Below are 17,802 nucleotides of genomic sequence, written 5' to 3' on the forward strand. Positions count from 1 at the left end.
GCAGTCAAGATATACAGTGAAAAAGGAGTTATATTTTGGAAAAAAGGAAGTCATACACATCTGGGATAGCATGAGCGTGAGTAAATGATGAGAATTGTAATTTTTTGGTAAACTAACCTTTTAAATTTATACTCTAGAAGAAAGTCCAAGGCACAACTTCCGGTCCCAGAAAGATGTGCCTTGGATTTTCTTCTAGAGTATATGTTTGAAACCCAACCAAAGAGCACCTTCTGTTATTACTTTACAAGGTCCTTTCAGCAAGTAGCGTTCCAAGAAGCTTTCTTTAACCTTTGAAATTATTTGTTCAAAATGTTGCGTTCTTTGCTTTCATAGAAACACTAAGAACACTCTTTGCAGCATGCTTAAAGGTGCACTCAGTAACTTTTGTCTGTGTCATCTTGGACTTACACTGACACCTAGAGGCTTGGATGCAGCATCATTTAAAATCAATAGTTTTCAGTGTAAGATGACATTGTAGAAATGTAGTATTCACAGTCAGCCATGATTACTGTAATCAATGAGTGAAAGTGTCAAAGAGCAGGATTGTTACCGAGATTAAGCGAGTTGTATTCGGCTGGTCATGTGATTCTAACATGGCAGCCCCCATGAGGGGACCCTCTCCATGTAGAATAAAACAGCTTTTATAAGGTTACTGATATGACTGGAGTCTTCATTTTAATCTGAGTGTTCATGATTTCCTACATATGTTGCAAAATTACAATTCATGTCTTTTAGGGTCACACTTTTTTAATGAGAAAAAAAATGTACTGAGTGCACTTTTAAATCATGCTAAACATGCATCATCAGGTCTTGCACAAACTTGTACAGGGGACATACCAACTCAATTTCACTCAAATTGTTTTGCCAATTATATAATTCATATTATATATAATCTATATATCAAACATGGCCACACATTTAACTTCAAGAAAGGTTTATGAAAGAAATACTAAATTTATTTCATCATGATAGGTTGCTGTATCTCTTTTCTTTTGAATAAATTGTTTTTTCTGTCACATGGAATATACATTCATACATTATCTGTCTTAAGTTTCCATTACATTTATACATTTTCTGTGTCATAGGCATACATATAGTGAAATTGTTCTCAGCTTCAGTGTAATCATATTTCTCAGCAGCCGAGGGGAGCAGGCGCAAAAAAGTACAAGGCCAGGAGAATGAGGTAAACGACCACCAGAGCTGTCCCTGTACAAAAACAAGATTTAGTATTTAGTTTTGCATGTACAATTTTATGTAACAAGGAAACTTGAATCAAGATCTTTACAGTTTGTTGAACCATAGACCTATGACACTTTAACAAGCAAAACAAATACTACACAGACTTTCTCAAATCAAGCACATTAAGAAAACGGGCATAAGCAAGCAAATTGTTAAAATAATTATGTTTACCCTGGAGATAGTCAGACTTTCCATCCATAAATATGTAGTTGACCAGGATAACGCTAAAGATGCTTGCCCAGAGGTGTAAATCACTGAATATGAGGACGAATCCAACATCCTTGAAGAAACAGAAAGATGTCATGTCAAGCATATTCTGAACCACACTGCAGAACTAAGTGAAATAATTCTTGTTATTTTGAGTTTTACTTACATAAAAAGCATTGAATAGGATCAGCAGAGGTATTTGTAGCATGCACACTTGAACTGCAATGCAACTCCCCACTTCCAGGCTAGATAGTAAAAAACATGTCAGATGCATATCCATATCACATATTAAAAAGAGTTCTATTTTAACTTTAAATACCTGAGACTGATGTTGTTCTGAAGAGCAAACTGGATTCCATTGACTATCTCAGGAAGCTCGGGCACCATGGCTAACACAGTCACTCCAATAAAATACTGCAACAAAATAACAGTTTAGACTAAAGCGATCTGTGTATTCGAAGCATTTTATGTACTTAAGTAAAATATACATGCATATTTAAATATGAATACAGAACAAGTGTGTAAAGCACATTTGAAAAGTGAAATACTGAGGTTTAAAGACAAATGATTGTGGATGCACATCCAAGGTATGAATATACACAAGTGTTTACCTGCGAGACACTGGAGTTAGAAATGATTGGTTTGATGTGCTCAGTGGTAAGATCAGCACACGCTGCCATCAGTAATGTAGCCAAAATAAGCACCACTAGAGCCCTCACTCTCGACCAGTGAGCCACTGCTCCATGATCACTCATAACTGGCGAAATATCAAGTAAATAAATACAGAATACTAACTCCACAGCAACTGCAAAATCCAAGTGGGAAAGGTTAACACATGACATCATAAATGCAGGATATTTCAAAATAGCTGGTGTAAATGAGACTCCGCCCTCTTGTTGATACGCACCGTGACAGTGGCTATCACTGACATGGATGTCATAAATATGTGAATGGGTTTTCAGGGTGAAGATCAGACCAATGAGATAAGCGGCAGGTAACAGGACAGAGATAGTGTACACTAAAGGCCTAAATACACATGATTGGATGAGAAAATGATTTATATGTTCAAAAGTCTTTATGCTATAAAAGCAAGCATGTTTTCGATACTCACTCGATGTGACTCAAAAAAAGAGGTTGATTGTTTTCGCTCTGTAGGAAAATGTCAAGAACATTGTGATTAACAGTGTGTTATTTGCATCATAAGATAAAAACATTCTTTAAATGGTCTTAATTTAATGAGGAAAAATACATACCAGGTCATAGTGGCAGTTGTTGCATAAGAAGGGCTTTGAGGTGTTACCAGGTGAATTGTTACAGCCCTCACAAATAAAGTTTCCATAGGCTTTTGAAAACAGCGTGGGGGCAAAAACACCTGTGATCAGACAGAGGGGACAAAGGTCAAACATTCCAACTCATTGCCCATTCTAGTGTACAGTCATACTAACTAGAATGAAAAGAGCACAAAGCTGGATTTGTAAAATTAAGGTAAGCTTAAATTTTAACTTTCTTTTTATTTACAAAGTAACAAATTAGGCATGCACAAACTTGCATATTATAACAAAAGTCATGCATGTAAATAACAGTTCTTCCTGCACCCTTTACAAAAGGTGCATCCCAAACTGCACACTTCAGCACTATTCTGCACTATCTTTGTAGTGTAAGTAGTGCGAGTAGTATGTTAACACTGAAAATGCAGCAAAAAGAAGTGTTCTTTAAGTATTCGGATGATGCACTTTTTCAACCATCAAAACGGAGTGTGGAATTTTGGACACTTCATGCACTTCAATGCAAGTGGCTTGCCATACATAGTGGAAGGGGCAGAGTTACCTGGCTGCGCTGCTGGTCTCCCTTGCAAAAAACCTAAACTAGTTGCAAACTTGCCGCTCATAATTTTCACATGCAAATGAACTTTTGTTTCATGGCAAATGTTTGCCAGAAGTTTGCAGCTCTTCACCGGTAGTGGTGAACTTCTGGCAAACCTTTAGCAACAATGGAGAATTTGTAGCAAGTTTGCCACAGAGCTCATTTGCATGTGAAAACTCAGTGGCAAATTTGCGGCAAGTTTACGGCAAATTTGCCCTGAACTAAATTTTCGTAAGGGGCAAAACAGTTGTAAATAATGAAGAATGTAGCAGGTAGCACATAGCAAACTTCAGTGCATATAGCACCTTACAAATGTGAGTTGAATGCTTTACCATCACCCCAAGCTGTGAATATGTACGTTATTAAAGATACAAGTGTTGAACTGAGGTTGGCTAACGCGCTAAATCTAGCGGTAACACACCACGTGCGCTTGAAACGTCACTTCCATCAGCTGTTAAACGCCGAATGCTACTGTGAAGTAAAAAAAAAAAACGTTAAATGTCCCATTTGGGACGATATTACACATTGAAAATTCAAACACTACGTGGCTGAGTGCATAGTATATTTTCTAAGTGCATAGTGGATAGTGTGTTGTTTGGGACACAGCTAAAGATATATCGTCCCATAAAATGATGAGAAAAGATTTTCAAAAACCCCTCCAACAATAAACAGCAATCTAATTTAAGATGCTAAATTTAAAATTAGGGGACTCTACCTATCAAATATTGCATTTGCTACATGACCAAATGTCACTTTAAGTACATGGTAGTAGAACGATGCTAACTAGTGCTAATTCCTTTGACAAATTTGATTTTTTTTTTTGGCTATTATTTTGGATGTTTTCTGAAACTTTTGGTAAAAGTTGCAAAACATTGTGGAAAGTCAAAATTGTCTATAGTACCTCCCCATAATATTCTAACCTTTACTTACGTACTGCCAGGGGCGCAACTACAAATTTGATGAGGGGTATGCAACATCAACATTGGCTATGTAGTCACCTCTTGATAAAGTTTTCTTAGCATTTCAAATGGGTTCAAATATGCTAATTTTAAGTTAAATAAGTTAAATAAAAATGTATATTTTTATTAGTGTTCAAAATTGTGATTTTGGTTATTTGTAAGCTTTTATAGGAGATTTAAAAAGTATGATTTTGGCACCCCCCTCCTCACGTGGCACTCCTATGCGTTGCATATGTTGCGTATTGCCAAACACATATATGTAGGTGACAAAACCACCAGGTGGAAAAAGGATCACTAAAACTAAATACGGAAGAAGTCAAAAACTCATGTGACCGCATCACATTTGATGTGTGAACGCCAACCAGTCCTGAATGCGTCCCGGACAGCAGTGAAGCGCCACACCTAGCCTGTCAATCGACCCCTGTGCAAAATCAAGAGTTTAAACTTTTGCCTGTTACGTGTGGCTTTAAAAGAAAATGCTGTATCCATCCTATCTGAAAATTTTAAAAGGCGTATAAATACACAAAGCATGAGAACTTCACAGATCGCCTTCAGTTTGTCTGATATCAACTTGCAGTAACACAAATGGCAAGCAGACACATTTGAAGCTCAGGTTAATACAGGTACTTCACTAAAATAACTGCGAAATCCCCTCAAAACGTTGCGTTTGTGCTTAGATCAAATATAAGCTGCATTTGGGAGAAAGTGCGGCAGGTTTTTTCACGCTTTATTTTTAATTTTTTGCTGTTTATTATCATGCAGTAATACACTTACATGGTGATTGATGCATATCGTCATGAAATCAGAGACCTCTCCTTGAAATCTGATCGTCACCAAAAACATCTTAATACCAGGTGGAAACAGGACCTAACTGGATTCTACTGTTGTGAACTGGTTCTCACCTCCCACTGATATGAAGAGCAGTGCTGAACTCACTCCTGCTGATCTGCTGTTGAACCTCTGCTCTCGGTGTTTACAGCCCCCGATGATCATACAGACCCCCTACAATACATTTAGCCGTCATGGGCAAATCAGAGAAAGAGACATAATATAGCTCAGGTTTAGGAAATTTCACACATGTACACTCACTGAGCACTTTATTAGGAACACCTGTACACATACTTATTTATATGACTCTAATCAGCCAATCGTGAGGCAGCAGTGCAATGCATAAATAATGCAAATATGGGTCAGGAGCTTCAGTTAATGTTCACATCGATCATCAGAACAGGTAAAAAATGTGATCTCAGTGATTTCGACCATGGCATGACTGTTGGTGCCAGACGGGCTGGTTTGTGTATTTCTGTAACTGCTGATCTCCTGGGATTTTCACGCACAACGGTCTCTAGTTTACTCAGAATGGTGCAAAAAAAAAAAAAAAAAAAACAATCCAGTGAGCAGCAGTTCTGCAGACCTAGTTGTTGATGAGAGAGGTCAACGGAGAATGGCCAGACTGGTTTGAGCTGACAGAAAGGCTACGGTAACTCAGATAAACACTCTGTGCAATTGTAGCGAGCAGAATAGCATCTCAGAATGCACAACAAGTTGAACCTTGAGGTGGATGGCCTACAACAGAAGACCATGTTGGGCACTTTATTAGAATCATAATGTTCCTATTAAAGTGCTCAGTGAGTGTATGGCCATTACCAGAACAGTAAGACAAGTGTGAGTAAAACACACAATACACAAACACTCTCTCTCACAGGTATAAAGAGAATGCAGCCCAGCAGGGTGCCAGTCAGTGCAGATTTGACAATCTCTGCGTAGCACTTGCTTCCTGCATGGTGGCCCTGCAGCAAAGCTGTTATGTAGAAAGCCATCTCCGTAATGGACCCAAAGGTGGCATTTACAACTGCACCCACTGCAAAGTTACTCTGTGCTGAAATACTACAGGGAAAACAACATTTTACATTTAGTAACTTAAGGTTATTTCTTAATATTGATTACAATTAAAACATGTCCAGTGTAAATAAAATGGTCAAGACTTTACACTATACACAGCATCTACACATGATGCCACATGATGCCAAATGATGGCTGTCTCGTTTCAAAGGCAGCATGCTAAGTAGGACGCGTCCTTTGAAGGCTGCAGTATACCGAGTGTCCTCCTTTAAACAAGCCTCGTTTAAACGGAAACGGAATGTAACAGTGGCGTGCTGTCATAGCAACCATCTTTAACAAGTGCGAGCGCTTTGAGTGAGAAGGGAACATATTCCCTTTGAAAGGGAATGTATGAGGTAAAATTTAGGAGAGTTATGATGTAAAGAGAAAAGAAAATAGATTTTACAGGTGTAGTTTTAGTCTAATACTTTATTTTAATTATATATGCATAAAATTATACATATTATATACTCTGCACCCATCTACTGAGGTACTTCAACTTGAGAATTAACATTACTTGCGTTTGAACATCATATTTGCGGGCAAATTGGCGTCATTTTTTTTTTTTTTTGACATTTCCGTTGAAGCAAAGAATTGTGGGTTGCGAGTGCCCACGAAGGATACACCTCATGCGTCCTCCGAATTCCCGTGAAAGCAGATCGCATTCGAAGTCTGCATTCAAAATGTCCTACTCACTTTTCTGAAACGAGACGGCCTCGATGACGTATGCGGCCGACAAATGCGACCTCCGGAGTACGCATCCTTCCAAACGAGACACAGCCACTCTCTCCGTTTTTTCCTTGAACTATATAATATTTAAAAATTCTTGATTGAAGCAAAATGTACATTTGTGCCCAAAACAACAGCTAATACACTCCATTAAAGCAATTTTACCTTGCTATTCCCATTCCAATGTAATAAGACAAGGGGATAATCGAGCTCAATGCTGTAGCAAACTTTGCCTCTGAGCTCACAAAATAATTATCTTTGTCCACATAGCCGATCACAAGAGTGATGATAACCAGTGGCAACAGATCTGAATAAGGGGTTTTAAAGACTTTAACAGGGAATACCAAACAAACAAACAATTATCTGTAATAATGCATTACAAGAACATGTGAAGAACCATCTGAGATGGGTTTAAAAATGGCACCAGCTCTAAAGGATACTGACTGCAAACACATTGATTCCATCCACAGTGTATTTGTAGTAATACCAGTTGAAGGCATTATAACAGCAAAGCAGAACTCTGGTCTCACAGCCTTGTGGCTAAAGAATATAAGATTGGACAAACATTACAGTACAGCCTTGCATGTTATGTTAGAGAGGTATAACAAATGTGCTGGTATAGAGCTGTAACATCAGATATGTTTAAAATATTTACATTTAGAAAGGTTTAGGACATCACTTTCACAAAAAGTGATGCAAACCAGAACATAAAGAGGATCAGTGCTCACTTTTTTCACTGTACGAACGTTGACCTCTTCTGGTGGCATGAGCAGGATGGTGCTCAATGTCCTAGCATTCATCTTTGAAACAGGGATGGTGAAAACCATCATCCATGACAGGAAGATGGCCAGGAAATGAACCACAGCCAGCAGGGGGTATCCAATCACCAGCCAAACATATGTGCTTAGACGACACTAGTTGTAAGAACATATTAGGAATATACTAATATACTGTATATAGGTACAAATGTAGAATTCCTGAAGGTTCATCTCAAGTCCCAAATAAAGCTTATAAAACATTAAAATGTGGCAGTCATACGTTTAATTATACTAGTCCAATAAACTACCAACTTTGCAGATCTTGCAAACCGATTTATAATGATGGTCAAGCAGCTTGCTGCTGATAGTCTCACCCAGTAATGTGTCTGTTTGGGGGGCGTAGTAGTCACAGGTATTTCTGTGACTATAGTTGGAGCGGAGCGCAACAGAGGTGTGGACTCTTTGACCTCTGAGGAATCCTTAACCTCATCCCCCTCCTCCGGAATGGCCTCGCAGTTGGGGAATTTTATACAACATTTCCTCACCAGGCTACTGCTCTAAAGGACAAAATGTAAAATTGTGCAGTCACAAGAGCGAAGTCACATTCTGATTTGCGAGTGATAAAGGCAAAGGACTAGTATTTGACTGTGAAATTAACTCAGTGGTTTAACCTCCTGTGACCAGAGCGTGACTGCTGTGTGCATTTTCCATTTCCATTTTTGATTTGTAACTGTAGCACCTACTATACATGCAAAAAAAAAAAAAAAAAAAATTTGTTTAAATAAAAAGAAAATATTCTAGAGCAAATAGTTTTCCTAAAAAATTGATGGCAACATGCAGTGCCTTGCTTTTGCAAGATCCCTGACCCATTCTCTTATATTACCGAATTACAAATGGTACACTGAAATTTCATTCTGATTGATATTTTATTTTAAAACACCGAAACTCAACATCAGTTATTGTACGGTGACATTGTTTTTTTGTTGGGAAATATTCTTATGAAAAATAAAAAACTGAAATATCTTGCTTGCATAGGTATTCAACCCCCACACATTAATATTTGGTCGAGCCACCTTTTGCTGCAATAACTGCTTTACGTCTTTTGGGGTACCTATGTACCAGCTTTGCCACAGTGACGAAGTGATTTTAGCTCTTTCTTCTCAGCAGATTTGCTCCATGTTGTTCAGGTTGGTTGGGTGACGCTTGTGGACTGCGATTTTCAAATAGTGCCACAGATTCTCAATAGGATTGAGATTGTAAAACATTTATCTTTTTGTGCTTGAGCCACTCCAATGTTGCTTTGGCCTTGTGCTTGGGATCACTGTCATGCTGAAAGGTGAATTTCCTCCCAAGCTTCAGTTTTTTAGCGGACTGAAGAAGCCTTTAGAAGAAGCAGCCTTTATTCTGTCACACATTATGCATTTGCATATATACAGTGAAATTCTTTTTTTCACATATCCCAGCTAAGCTGGGGTCAGGTTCTCTTGCAGTATTTCCCTATATTTTGCTCCATCCATTCTTCCTTAAATTCTAACAAGATGCCCAGTCCCTGCTGATGAGAAGCATCCCCACAGCATGATGCTGCCACCACCATACTTCACTGTAGGGATGGTGTGTCCTGAGGCATAGGAAGTGTTAGGTTTGCGCCACACATAGCACTTTGAGTTTTGGCCAAAAAGCTCTACATTGGTCTCATCTGACCACAAAACCTTCTCCCACATCACAGCTGGGTCTCTCACATGCTTTCTGGCAAACTCCAGACGTGCTTTCAGATGGTACTTTTTGAGTAATGGCTTCTTTCTTGCCACCCTCCCATACAGGCCAGCGTTATGCAGTGCTCGATATGGTTGACTGGTGCACCATTAATCCACTTCCAGCCACTGAACTCTGTAGCTCCTTCAAAGTGATTGATGGACTCTCTGTGGCTTCTCTCACAAGTCTCCTTTTTGTTAGAGCTTTGAGTTTTGAGGGACAGACTTTTCTTGGCAGTGCCTGGGTGGTGTGGTGCAGCTTCCACTTCCTGATTACTGATCCAACTGTGCTCACAGGGATATCCAAACATTTGGATATTATTTTGTACCCTTTCCCTAATCTATGCATTTTTATTACTTTATCTCTAACTTCTGTGGAAAGCTCTTTGGTCTTCATTTTCCTTCAGATTCACAGCCTGACCAATGATCCTTCAACAATGGGTTTTTTATCCAGAAAATGTGATTGCAACTTTAATGATTCACAGGTGGATGCCAATGGTAATGTAATTGTGTCCTTGTTAGGGCAATTTCTTTCATCAGTGTAACTGGCAGCTTCCACAGCACAGGGGTTGAATACTTATGCAAGCAAGATTTTTCAGATTTTATTTTTTATATTTCCCAACATAAAACCAATGTCACCTAACAATAATTCATTTTGAGTTCCAGTGTTTTAAAATAAAATATCAAACAGAATGAAATTTCATTGCACCATTTGTAATTCAGTAATATGAGATAATTGGTCAGGGGTCTGAATACTTTTGCAAGGCACTGTATGTGTACAGTGGGAGTAAATTGTGAAATTTTAAATAATACCAAGTTATAGAAAGTCAGATTTTTTTGTATCAAATTGTTTATGTTTCCAGGAGTGTTGGTTATTCATGTTTTTGAGACGTTACAGACATTACATCAGAAATTAGCATAATTAATTCTGATTTAAAGTAATGGCCAGCATCATCCAATCACTGCCAACAATGTTAAAATAAAATTATACATATTAAATTCTGAATCTATGTACTGATTACCATTGTCCCATGTCTGCCAAACATGTTGAGTGGTCCAAACATCATCTGCATCCTGAAATTGAACTTTTGATAGGAAGTTTGTACTGAATGCACTTAGCTGCATAGAGAGCTATAGGACATTCCCTTGCTCCCTGTTTAGTGAATGGCTTAACCTCCATTGTGCTCTCAGTCTGCACTGGTCTCAGATCAGCTCGAAATTAACCTTATTTTCATTCTAACTCCATATAAATCATCTGAAAGCAAAATTTTTCAGCTTTTGGACAAACCCACTGATTCTCAATGTGATAATGCACAGTAAATATAGGATTTATAACGAAAAAACGCACTAACGAACACATTAGTGTACATTGTATTTAGCAGCATAGCGTTTCATGATAAATCGCAAAAAAAAATAAATAAAAAAAAATACAAAAAAATTGCATATAGGATGAAACTAGAGACTCTAATCTTTTGACACATGTCTCAGTGCGTTGGAAGTTTAACCATTTACTGACAGCACAGAGTCTCCTGAACAGAGATCAGTCATTTTAAATAAATGTAAATTGTGTTGCGTATAGCGAAGCCAAAATACAACGTCCACGCATGTGTACGAGGGGTCGCACGAGGTTAAATGAGAGCAAAATATGTTTTAAAACATGATAGAATCATACAGTACTCATAAGAGTGACTTTTCCTCACTTGAGGAACCTCAGGCAAGTGTGAACATTTTGTATCGCTTACCTTTTGTAATGCCTTTCCAAATGGCCATAAGAAATAACCTGACAACTGGAAACAGAGTTTTCCTATCACAAAGCATGAGATAACAGTTTCAGTGGAGGCTACATCATCATAGTGGATCTTAAATTCGATAATAACTATAAATAATGAAAAAATTACCCTGAAAGATATCTGACATACCATATGGGATCCCAGCGATTGAGCAAAACATCAGTAGACTGACCAAGAAGTAAAATAAGGAGATCCACCAGCCAAAGAGCAACACATATACAACATTCCCAGGAGTGATCAGAGATCCTATGAGCAGGAGAGATAAAAACACAAACACATACTTTACATAAGAATATACAAGGGATGGGCATTTCCAATAATTTTGTAGTTGAGTACTCTAACATATAATGTTTTTTTTTTTTGTAATGTATTACTTGAAATGTAGAATTTAAGTTCCACCTTCAATATCTGAACCTGTTTTTATGTAAAAACCTTAGCACTCAGCAACAGCGGTTTCACTGTTGCCCACGGCAGGCAAAGGCAAAAAGGAAAATAAAATTGCAATATTCGAGTAGTGTTTTTACTAGTCAAATATTTAAAGTTGAATGAGTACTCGATTAATCGATTACTCATGCACATCCCTAAAGAGTACACACAATACATTAATCTTAACAGATTACAGTGGCTCTAAAAAGCATTTGGACACTTCAGTCACACTTAATGTATGAATGTCATTGTATTAGATAAGAAAATATCAAACAAAAGATGCAAGACATTTTTCTCAGAACTACCTTTTCTGAGCCATTATATGCAATTACTTTTAACCAACTGGTCGCAAGGTAAGTTTTAACGGATGCAAATCAGTTCCCTTCAAGTTTACACAAGTGTCCTAGCAAAGTAACTACAGTAGTTCATCACATTAACTATGGAGATACACAAATACTTTTTGCTGCCACTACATCTAAACTTCTTTTGGATTTCTGTGCTAACCCGAATGACGTTTGATGTAGTTGAGCTCAGAATAAAGCTCCTTCACCACATCAGATCTGTCCTCAATGGGTCGTTCGGTTACATGACTCTTCCATTTCCTGAAACCAAACTTGCATACAGACAAACAAATAATTTTAAACATTTCCTCCAATTATTTGCAAGAATTTGTGGCTTTTATCTGTTTCTCTCTCTGGAAACAACCCTGACTGTTAATGCAGGGTGGAATTTTTAATGAGCATTTTTACACACCCTGTAGTTGTTGGCAAGTTTATTTGCTTCCACCTCGTTTTCTGCTCGGATGGTTGTTCGGATGCTCGCTTCCTGCCAAACGTCATCTGTGCACCGTGAGTGCTGTGAATGCCCTAAAAAGAAAATTTTATTGTGCTGAAATGGATCTTCAGTTAAAGCGTATATGTTGCAAGTGGTCAAAAAAATATGAGCAGGGTACAAAATAGTGCCTAAAACTTTTTTTTTTTTTTTTTTTAAATGGTCAAAGACCTTGACAATATTGATCATCACCTTTAGGAGGTCATGCTAAATATTCTATGATATGAGCTGGTTTATTGCCCATTAATTTTATTTGAGGTTTGCAATTGTTTTTAAATAATTTGGGATGTCTAAAAAATGTGACTTTTTATTGGTGTTCTACACACTCACACACGCACACAAAAAAACATTAAATGAACATCATGATCATTTCATAAGGTTAATTTTACATTAGATATAGCTTACAGTAAAAAGTAACAGGACACCAAATTGTACCCCTTTTGTAGAAGAAAGTGCTAATAATATTTCTAACATGTTACATGCTTATCTAGAGTGCACAGTCAAGGTAAAGACACTCACTGTGGGCAGAGAAGCATTTTGGGGTGTAATGTCCGAAATACTGGGAGGTGCAGGGGGAGGGAGTATCAAGAATCTCATGGTATGCACCAGCCACACACAGTCTGTCACACTGCGAGCTACAGCGGCGACCTTTGGGGTCATGGTCCCAGAGGGGCTCTAAAGGTCAGACAGAGAAAGAAATTCATGTCTCTGTGGATTTAGAGGGTTCTCATGCTCATTTGAGGTCTTTGGTTGAGTCCCCAACCAGCCAGTGTGGAACTAACACAAGACTCCTGATGGTCACATGAACGTCAGTCTCCCACAGAACTTAAGTGGAGTGAATCTGCTGTGTCTGACTGCATTCTTAATGGATATCATGGCATTATATTCAGAAACATCTACAAAGCAACAACAACTTGATACAGCAGATATGTACTACCATATTTTAACATGAGAAATCACTTTACTTGGGTTGTTGACATGACACGTTAGGCAGTGAAAGTACAATATTTGTACTTTTAGAAATTAATTTATCACACCACAGAACTATTTGAATATTCCAGGTACAAGTTAAGCTCAAACGTTAGCATTTGTGGCATATTGTTGATTAACGCAAAAATCAAGGTTACAATCAGGCACTTACAAAGGAAGTGAATGGGGCCAATTTTTGGAGGGTTAAAAAGGCAGAAATGTGAAGCTTATAATTTTTAAAAGCATATACATTAATTGTTCTGTTAAAACGTATTTATTATTTGAGCTGTAGTTGTTAAATTACATGTTTTTAACAGTCATTTTAGGGTTTTTGACACTACATCATCAAGTTGTAAAATTGGCTATAACTTTACACAGAAAAGGTTAATAAGTGATTTTATCACACTAAAACCATGTTAACACACATATTGTTTACGTCTTGTGGCTATACAGTGAGTGTTAACATTTATGGATTGGCCCCATTCACTTCCATCCTCACTGTAACACAGATTTTAGCTTTTTTTTTTAAAGAATAGTCAAAATGTATTTTTGTGGTAATGAATATTATGCCACAAATGCTGTCAATTGAGCTTAACTTGTATTAAACCCAGAATATTCCTTTAAGTGAACTACAAAAAAAAAAAAAAAAAAAAAAACGTGGAAAAAACTTGGTGACTATTTATAACATCTAAAAATATCAGAATCAGAATTAGCTTCATTGCAAAGTAAGCTTACACATACAAGGAATTTGTTTTGGTGACAGAAGCTTCCAGTGCACAAACAATACAGCAACAAGACAGAGATAATACAAAAATAGAAAAATAAAAAGTGAATAGAAAATATAATTATATATAGAAATACACAATAATACAAACACACACACAATATAAACTCAGCAAAAAAAGAAACGTTCTCTCACTTTCAACTGCTTTTATTTTCAGCAAACTTAACGTGTAAATATTTGTATGAACATAAAAAGATTCAACAACTAAGACATAAACTGAACAAGTTTCACAGACATGTGACTAACATTAACTAAAAAAAACAGTCAGTATCTGGTGTGGCCACCAGCTGCATTAAGTACTGCAGTGCATCTCCTCCTCATGGACTGCACCAGATTTGCCAGTTCAATTTCAGATTTGCACTAACAAGTTCCCGGACATTTATGGGGGAATGGCCCTAGCCCTCACCCGCCGATCCAACAGGTCCCAGACGTGCTCAATGGGATTGAGATCTGGACTCTTCGCCGGCCATGGCAGAACACTGACATTCCTGTCTTGCAGGAAATCATGCACAGAACGAGCAGTATGGCTGGTGGCATTGTCATGCTGGAGGGTCATGTCAGGATGAACCTGCAGGAAGGGTACCACATGAGGGAGGAGGATGTCTTCCCTGTAACGCACTGCGTTTAGATTGCCTGCAATGACAACAAGCTCAGTCCGATGATGCTGACACACCGCCCCAGACCATGACGGACCCTCCACCTCCAAATCGATCCCGCTCCAGAGTACAGGCCTTGGTGTAATGCTCATTCCTTTGACAATAAACGCGAGTCCGTCCATCACCCCTGGTGAGACAAAAACGCGACTCGTCAGTGAATAGGTCTTTTCGCCTTTTTGTCTGGTCCAGCGAAGGTGGGTTTGTGCCCATAGGTGATGTTGTTGCAGGTGATGTCTGCTAAGGACCTGCCTTACAACAGGCCTACAAGCCCTCAGTCCAGCCTCTCTCAGCCTATTGCGGACAGTCTGAGCACTTATGGAGGAATTGTGCGTTCCTGGTGTAACTCGGGCAGTTGTTGTAGCCATCCTGTATCTGTCCCACAGGTGCAGGTGTTGTTACACGTGGTCTGCCACTGCGAGGACGATCAGCTGTCCTTCCTGTCTCCATGTAGCGCTGTCTTAGGTCGTCTCACAGTACAGACATTGCAATTAATTGCCCTGGCCACATCTGCAGTCCCCATGCCTCCAAGCAGCATGCCAAAGGCACGTTCACACAGATGAGCAGGGACCCTGGGCATCTTTCTTTTGGTGTTTTTCAGAGTCAGTAGAAAGGTCTCTTTAGTGTCCTCAGTTTTTATAACTGTGACCTTAATTGCCTACCGTCTTTAAGCTGTTAGTGTCTTAATGACTGTTCCACAGGTGCATGTTCATTAATTGTTTATGGTTCATTGAACAAGCATGGAAAACATTGTTTAAACCCTTTACAATAAAGATCTGTAAAGTTATTTGGATTTTTACAAAATTATCTTTAAAATACAGTGTCCTGAAAAAGGGATGTTTCTTTTTTTGCTGAGTTATATATATATATATATATATATATATATATATAAAACACACACACACGTACAATATACAAATCTGTTATATACAGATGCAAGGGAATGTAATGGCAGAAGAGGTATGGTATATTGGATAAATATAAATAGACTAAGCTGTGTATTGCACATAATTATTGTTCAATGGGGCAGTTTTAAGTGTTCATGAGATGGACAACCTGAGGGAAGAAAGGTAGTGGGCAGGGTGATTTTTCCAGTCCTTTTCCTCACTCTGGAAGCGTACAGTTGAAGGGAGGGCAAGGAGCAAACAATAACCCACTCAGCAGTCCGAACTGTCATTTATAGTCTTCTGATGTCTGATTTCGTAGCTGCGCCAAACCAGACAGTTATTGAAGTGCAGAGGACAGACTCAATGACTGCCGAGTAGAACTGGATTAGCAGCTCCTGTGGCAGGTTGAACTTCCTCAACTGGTGAAGAAAGTACAACCTCTGCTGGGCCTTTTTCACAATGGAGTCAATGTGTGTCTCCCGCTTCAGGTCCTGTGAGATGATACTGCACCGAATGACTCCACTGCTGCCACAGTGCTGTTTAGAATGGTGAGCAGGGTCGATGTTGGGGTGTTCCTCACTATCAGTCCACTATCATCTCCACTGTTTTGAGCGTGTTCAGTTCAAGGTTGTTTTGACTGCACCAGTGAGCCAGCCATTCAACCTCCCTTCTGTATACAGACTCATCCTCATCTTGGATGAGGCAGATGACAGTAGTGTCGTTTGCAAACTTCAGGAGCTGAACAGAGGGGACCTTGGCGATGCAGTCATTTGTGTAGAGGGAGAAGAGTAGTGGGGAGAGCACACATCCCTGGGGGGCACCAGTGCTGATTGTACAGATGCTGGAAGTGAATTTCCCGTCTCACTAGCTGCTGCCTGTCCGACTGATAGAAGTAGGAACCGAGAGTTGGTGTAATTTAGTCTGGAGAATAGCTGGGATGATGGTGTTGAAAGTCAAACTTAAGTCCTATAGCTACAATATTCCTTAACATACATTATATAATTTATCAATTTTTAACGCTGAAAAAAGAGGCCATGTTCATAGTCAAAAAGACTTTAAAGTTGTTACTCATTTTACATTAAAAATTGAAAATGCTTGTAGTTCAAAAAAAGGTCACAAAAATGAGTCTTACAGACAAACTGAATAATGAAATACTACTGACAAAGAATATAGTCAACATGAAAAAAACATTCACAACCTTTTTCAGGTCAGTGCAATATAGTGATCTAAAGTATGACATATAATATATATATATATATATATATATATATATATATATATATATATATATATTTTTTTTTTATTTATTAACATGCCACTGCAAATCTCTTGCGTTTTTTCCTCATGTATTTTTAGTTCGAGTTTTAATTAAGTGTAGGCCTATACTTTATTCTTTAAATAAAGTCTTTAAATTGATCAATGATGGGAGTAGATCCGGTCAAATCAGACAGTGTGAGACATTTCCAAACTTCCAAAGCAGTAACAAATCAGACTAGTCTCTTATAAAATGACCAGAGTTGTGGCATCGATTAAGAATGTTTAACGATCTCTAATTTTACTCATTTACATTATTAACAAAATAATCTCTCTCGACAGATTTGGAAAGGCACTTGTGCCAGACGTACAAACAATCTAACAAACAAAATTCAAGACAGTCATTGTTAATGCAAAATATTTACGATCAATTGTCTTTGACACTCTTAATTTAAGCAAAATCATTCAAATACTCGCCTGAACTCTCAGTGGACTGTCGCCTCCGACTCTCCACATCAGCGGACATCGCGTGTTTGGTCTGGGCCATCCTTGCTGCAGACGCGCGTTTCCCTACCATGAGTTCATCCTCAAACGCGGCCAGTGCGCGCCACCGCCGGCTCACGGGAACGCGGCTCACACTCTTAATGGCAACTGGATTTCTTCTTTTTTCTTTTGGGTGGTATCACCCACACAGCTGTACCATAATCTACAGTAGTGCGCCTATGTAAAAATAAAAAAGTAAAATAAATAAAATTTAAATAAATATGTGTCCGTAGTGCGCATATATGTAAATAAATAAACTAATTAATGAATGAATATTT

At 38.3% G+C, this 17,802-nt stretch overlaps 1 protein-coding gene across 1 annotated transcript; it reads right to left on the minus strand.

Annotated features, from left to right (window-relative positions):
• Nucleotides 1-978: 978 nt before the first annotated feature.
• LOC127435129 (uncharacterized) lies at nt 979-17,528 on the minus strand. Its single transcript, XM_051688341.1, has 20 exons — nt 17,459-17,528; nt 12,954-13,109; nt 12,357-12,469; nt 12,108-12,216; nt 11,307-11,423; nt 11,130-11,191; nt 8,011-8,193; nt 7,607-7,792; nt 7,319-7,418; nt 7,044-7,185; nt 5,972-6,155; nt 5,171-5,270; nt 2,700-2,818; nt 2,558-2,595; nt 2,354-2,472; nt 2,058-2,203; nt 1,766-1,860; nt 1,613-1,691; nt 1,411-1,519; nt 979-1,206 (listed from the first exon to the last, which is right to left on the minus strand). The coding sequence occupies exons 1-20, from the start codon at nt 17,526-17,528 to the stop codon at nt 1,133-1,135; spliced, it is 2,301 nt and encodes a 766-aa protein (XP_051544301.1). The 3' UTR covers nt 979-1,132.
• Between the last annotated feature and the right edge of the window lie 274 nt (nt 17,529-17,802).

Source organism: Myxocyprinus asiaticus, chromosome 45 (assembly GCF_019703515.2).
Source record: "Myxocyprinus asiaticus isolate MX2 ecotype Aquarium Trade chromosome 45, UBuf_Myxa_2, whole genome shotgun sequence".
NCBI lineage: Eukaryota > Metazoa > Chordata > Actinopteri > Cypriniformes > Catostomidae > Myxocyprinus > Myxocyprinus asiaticus.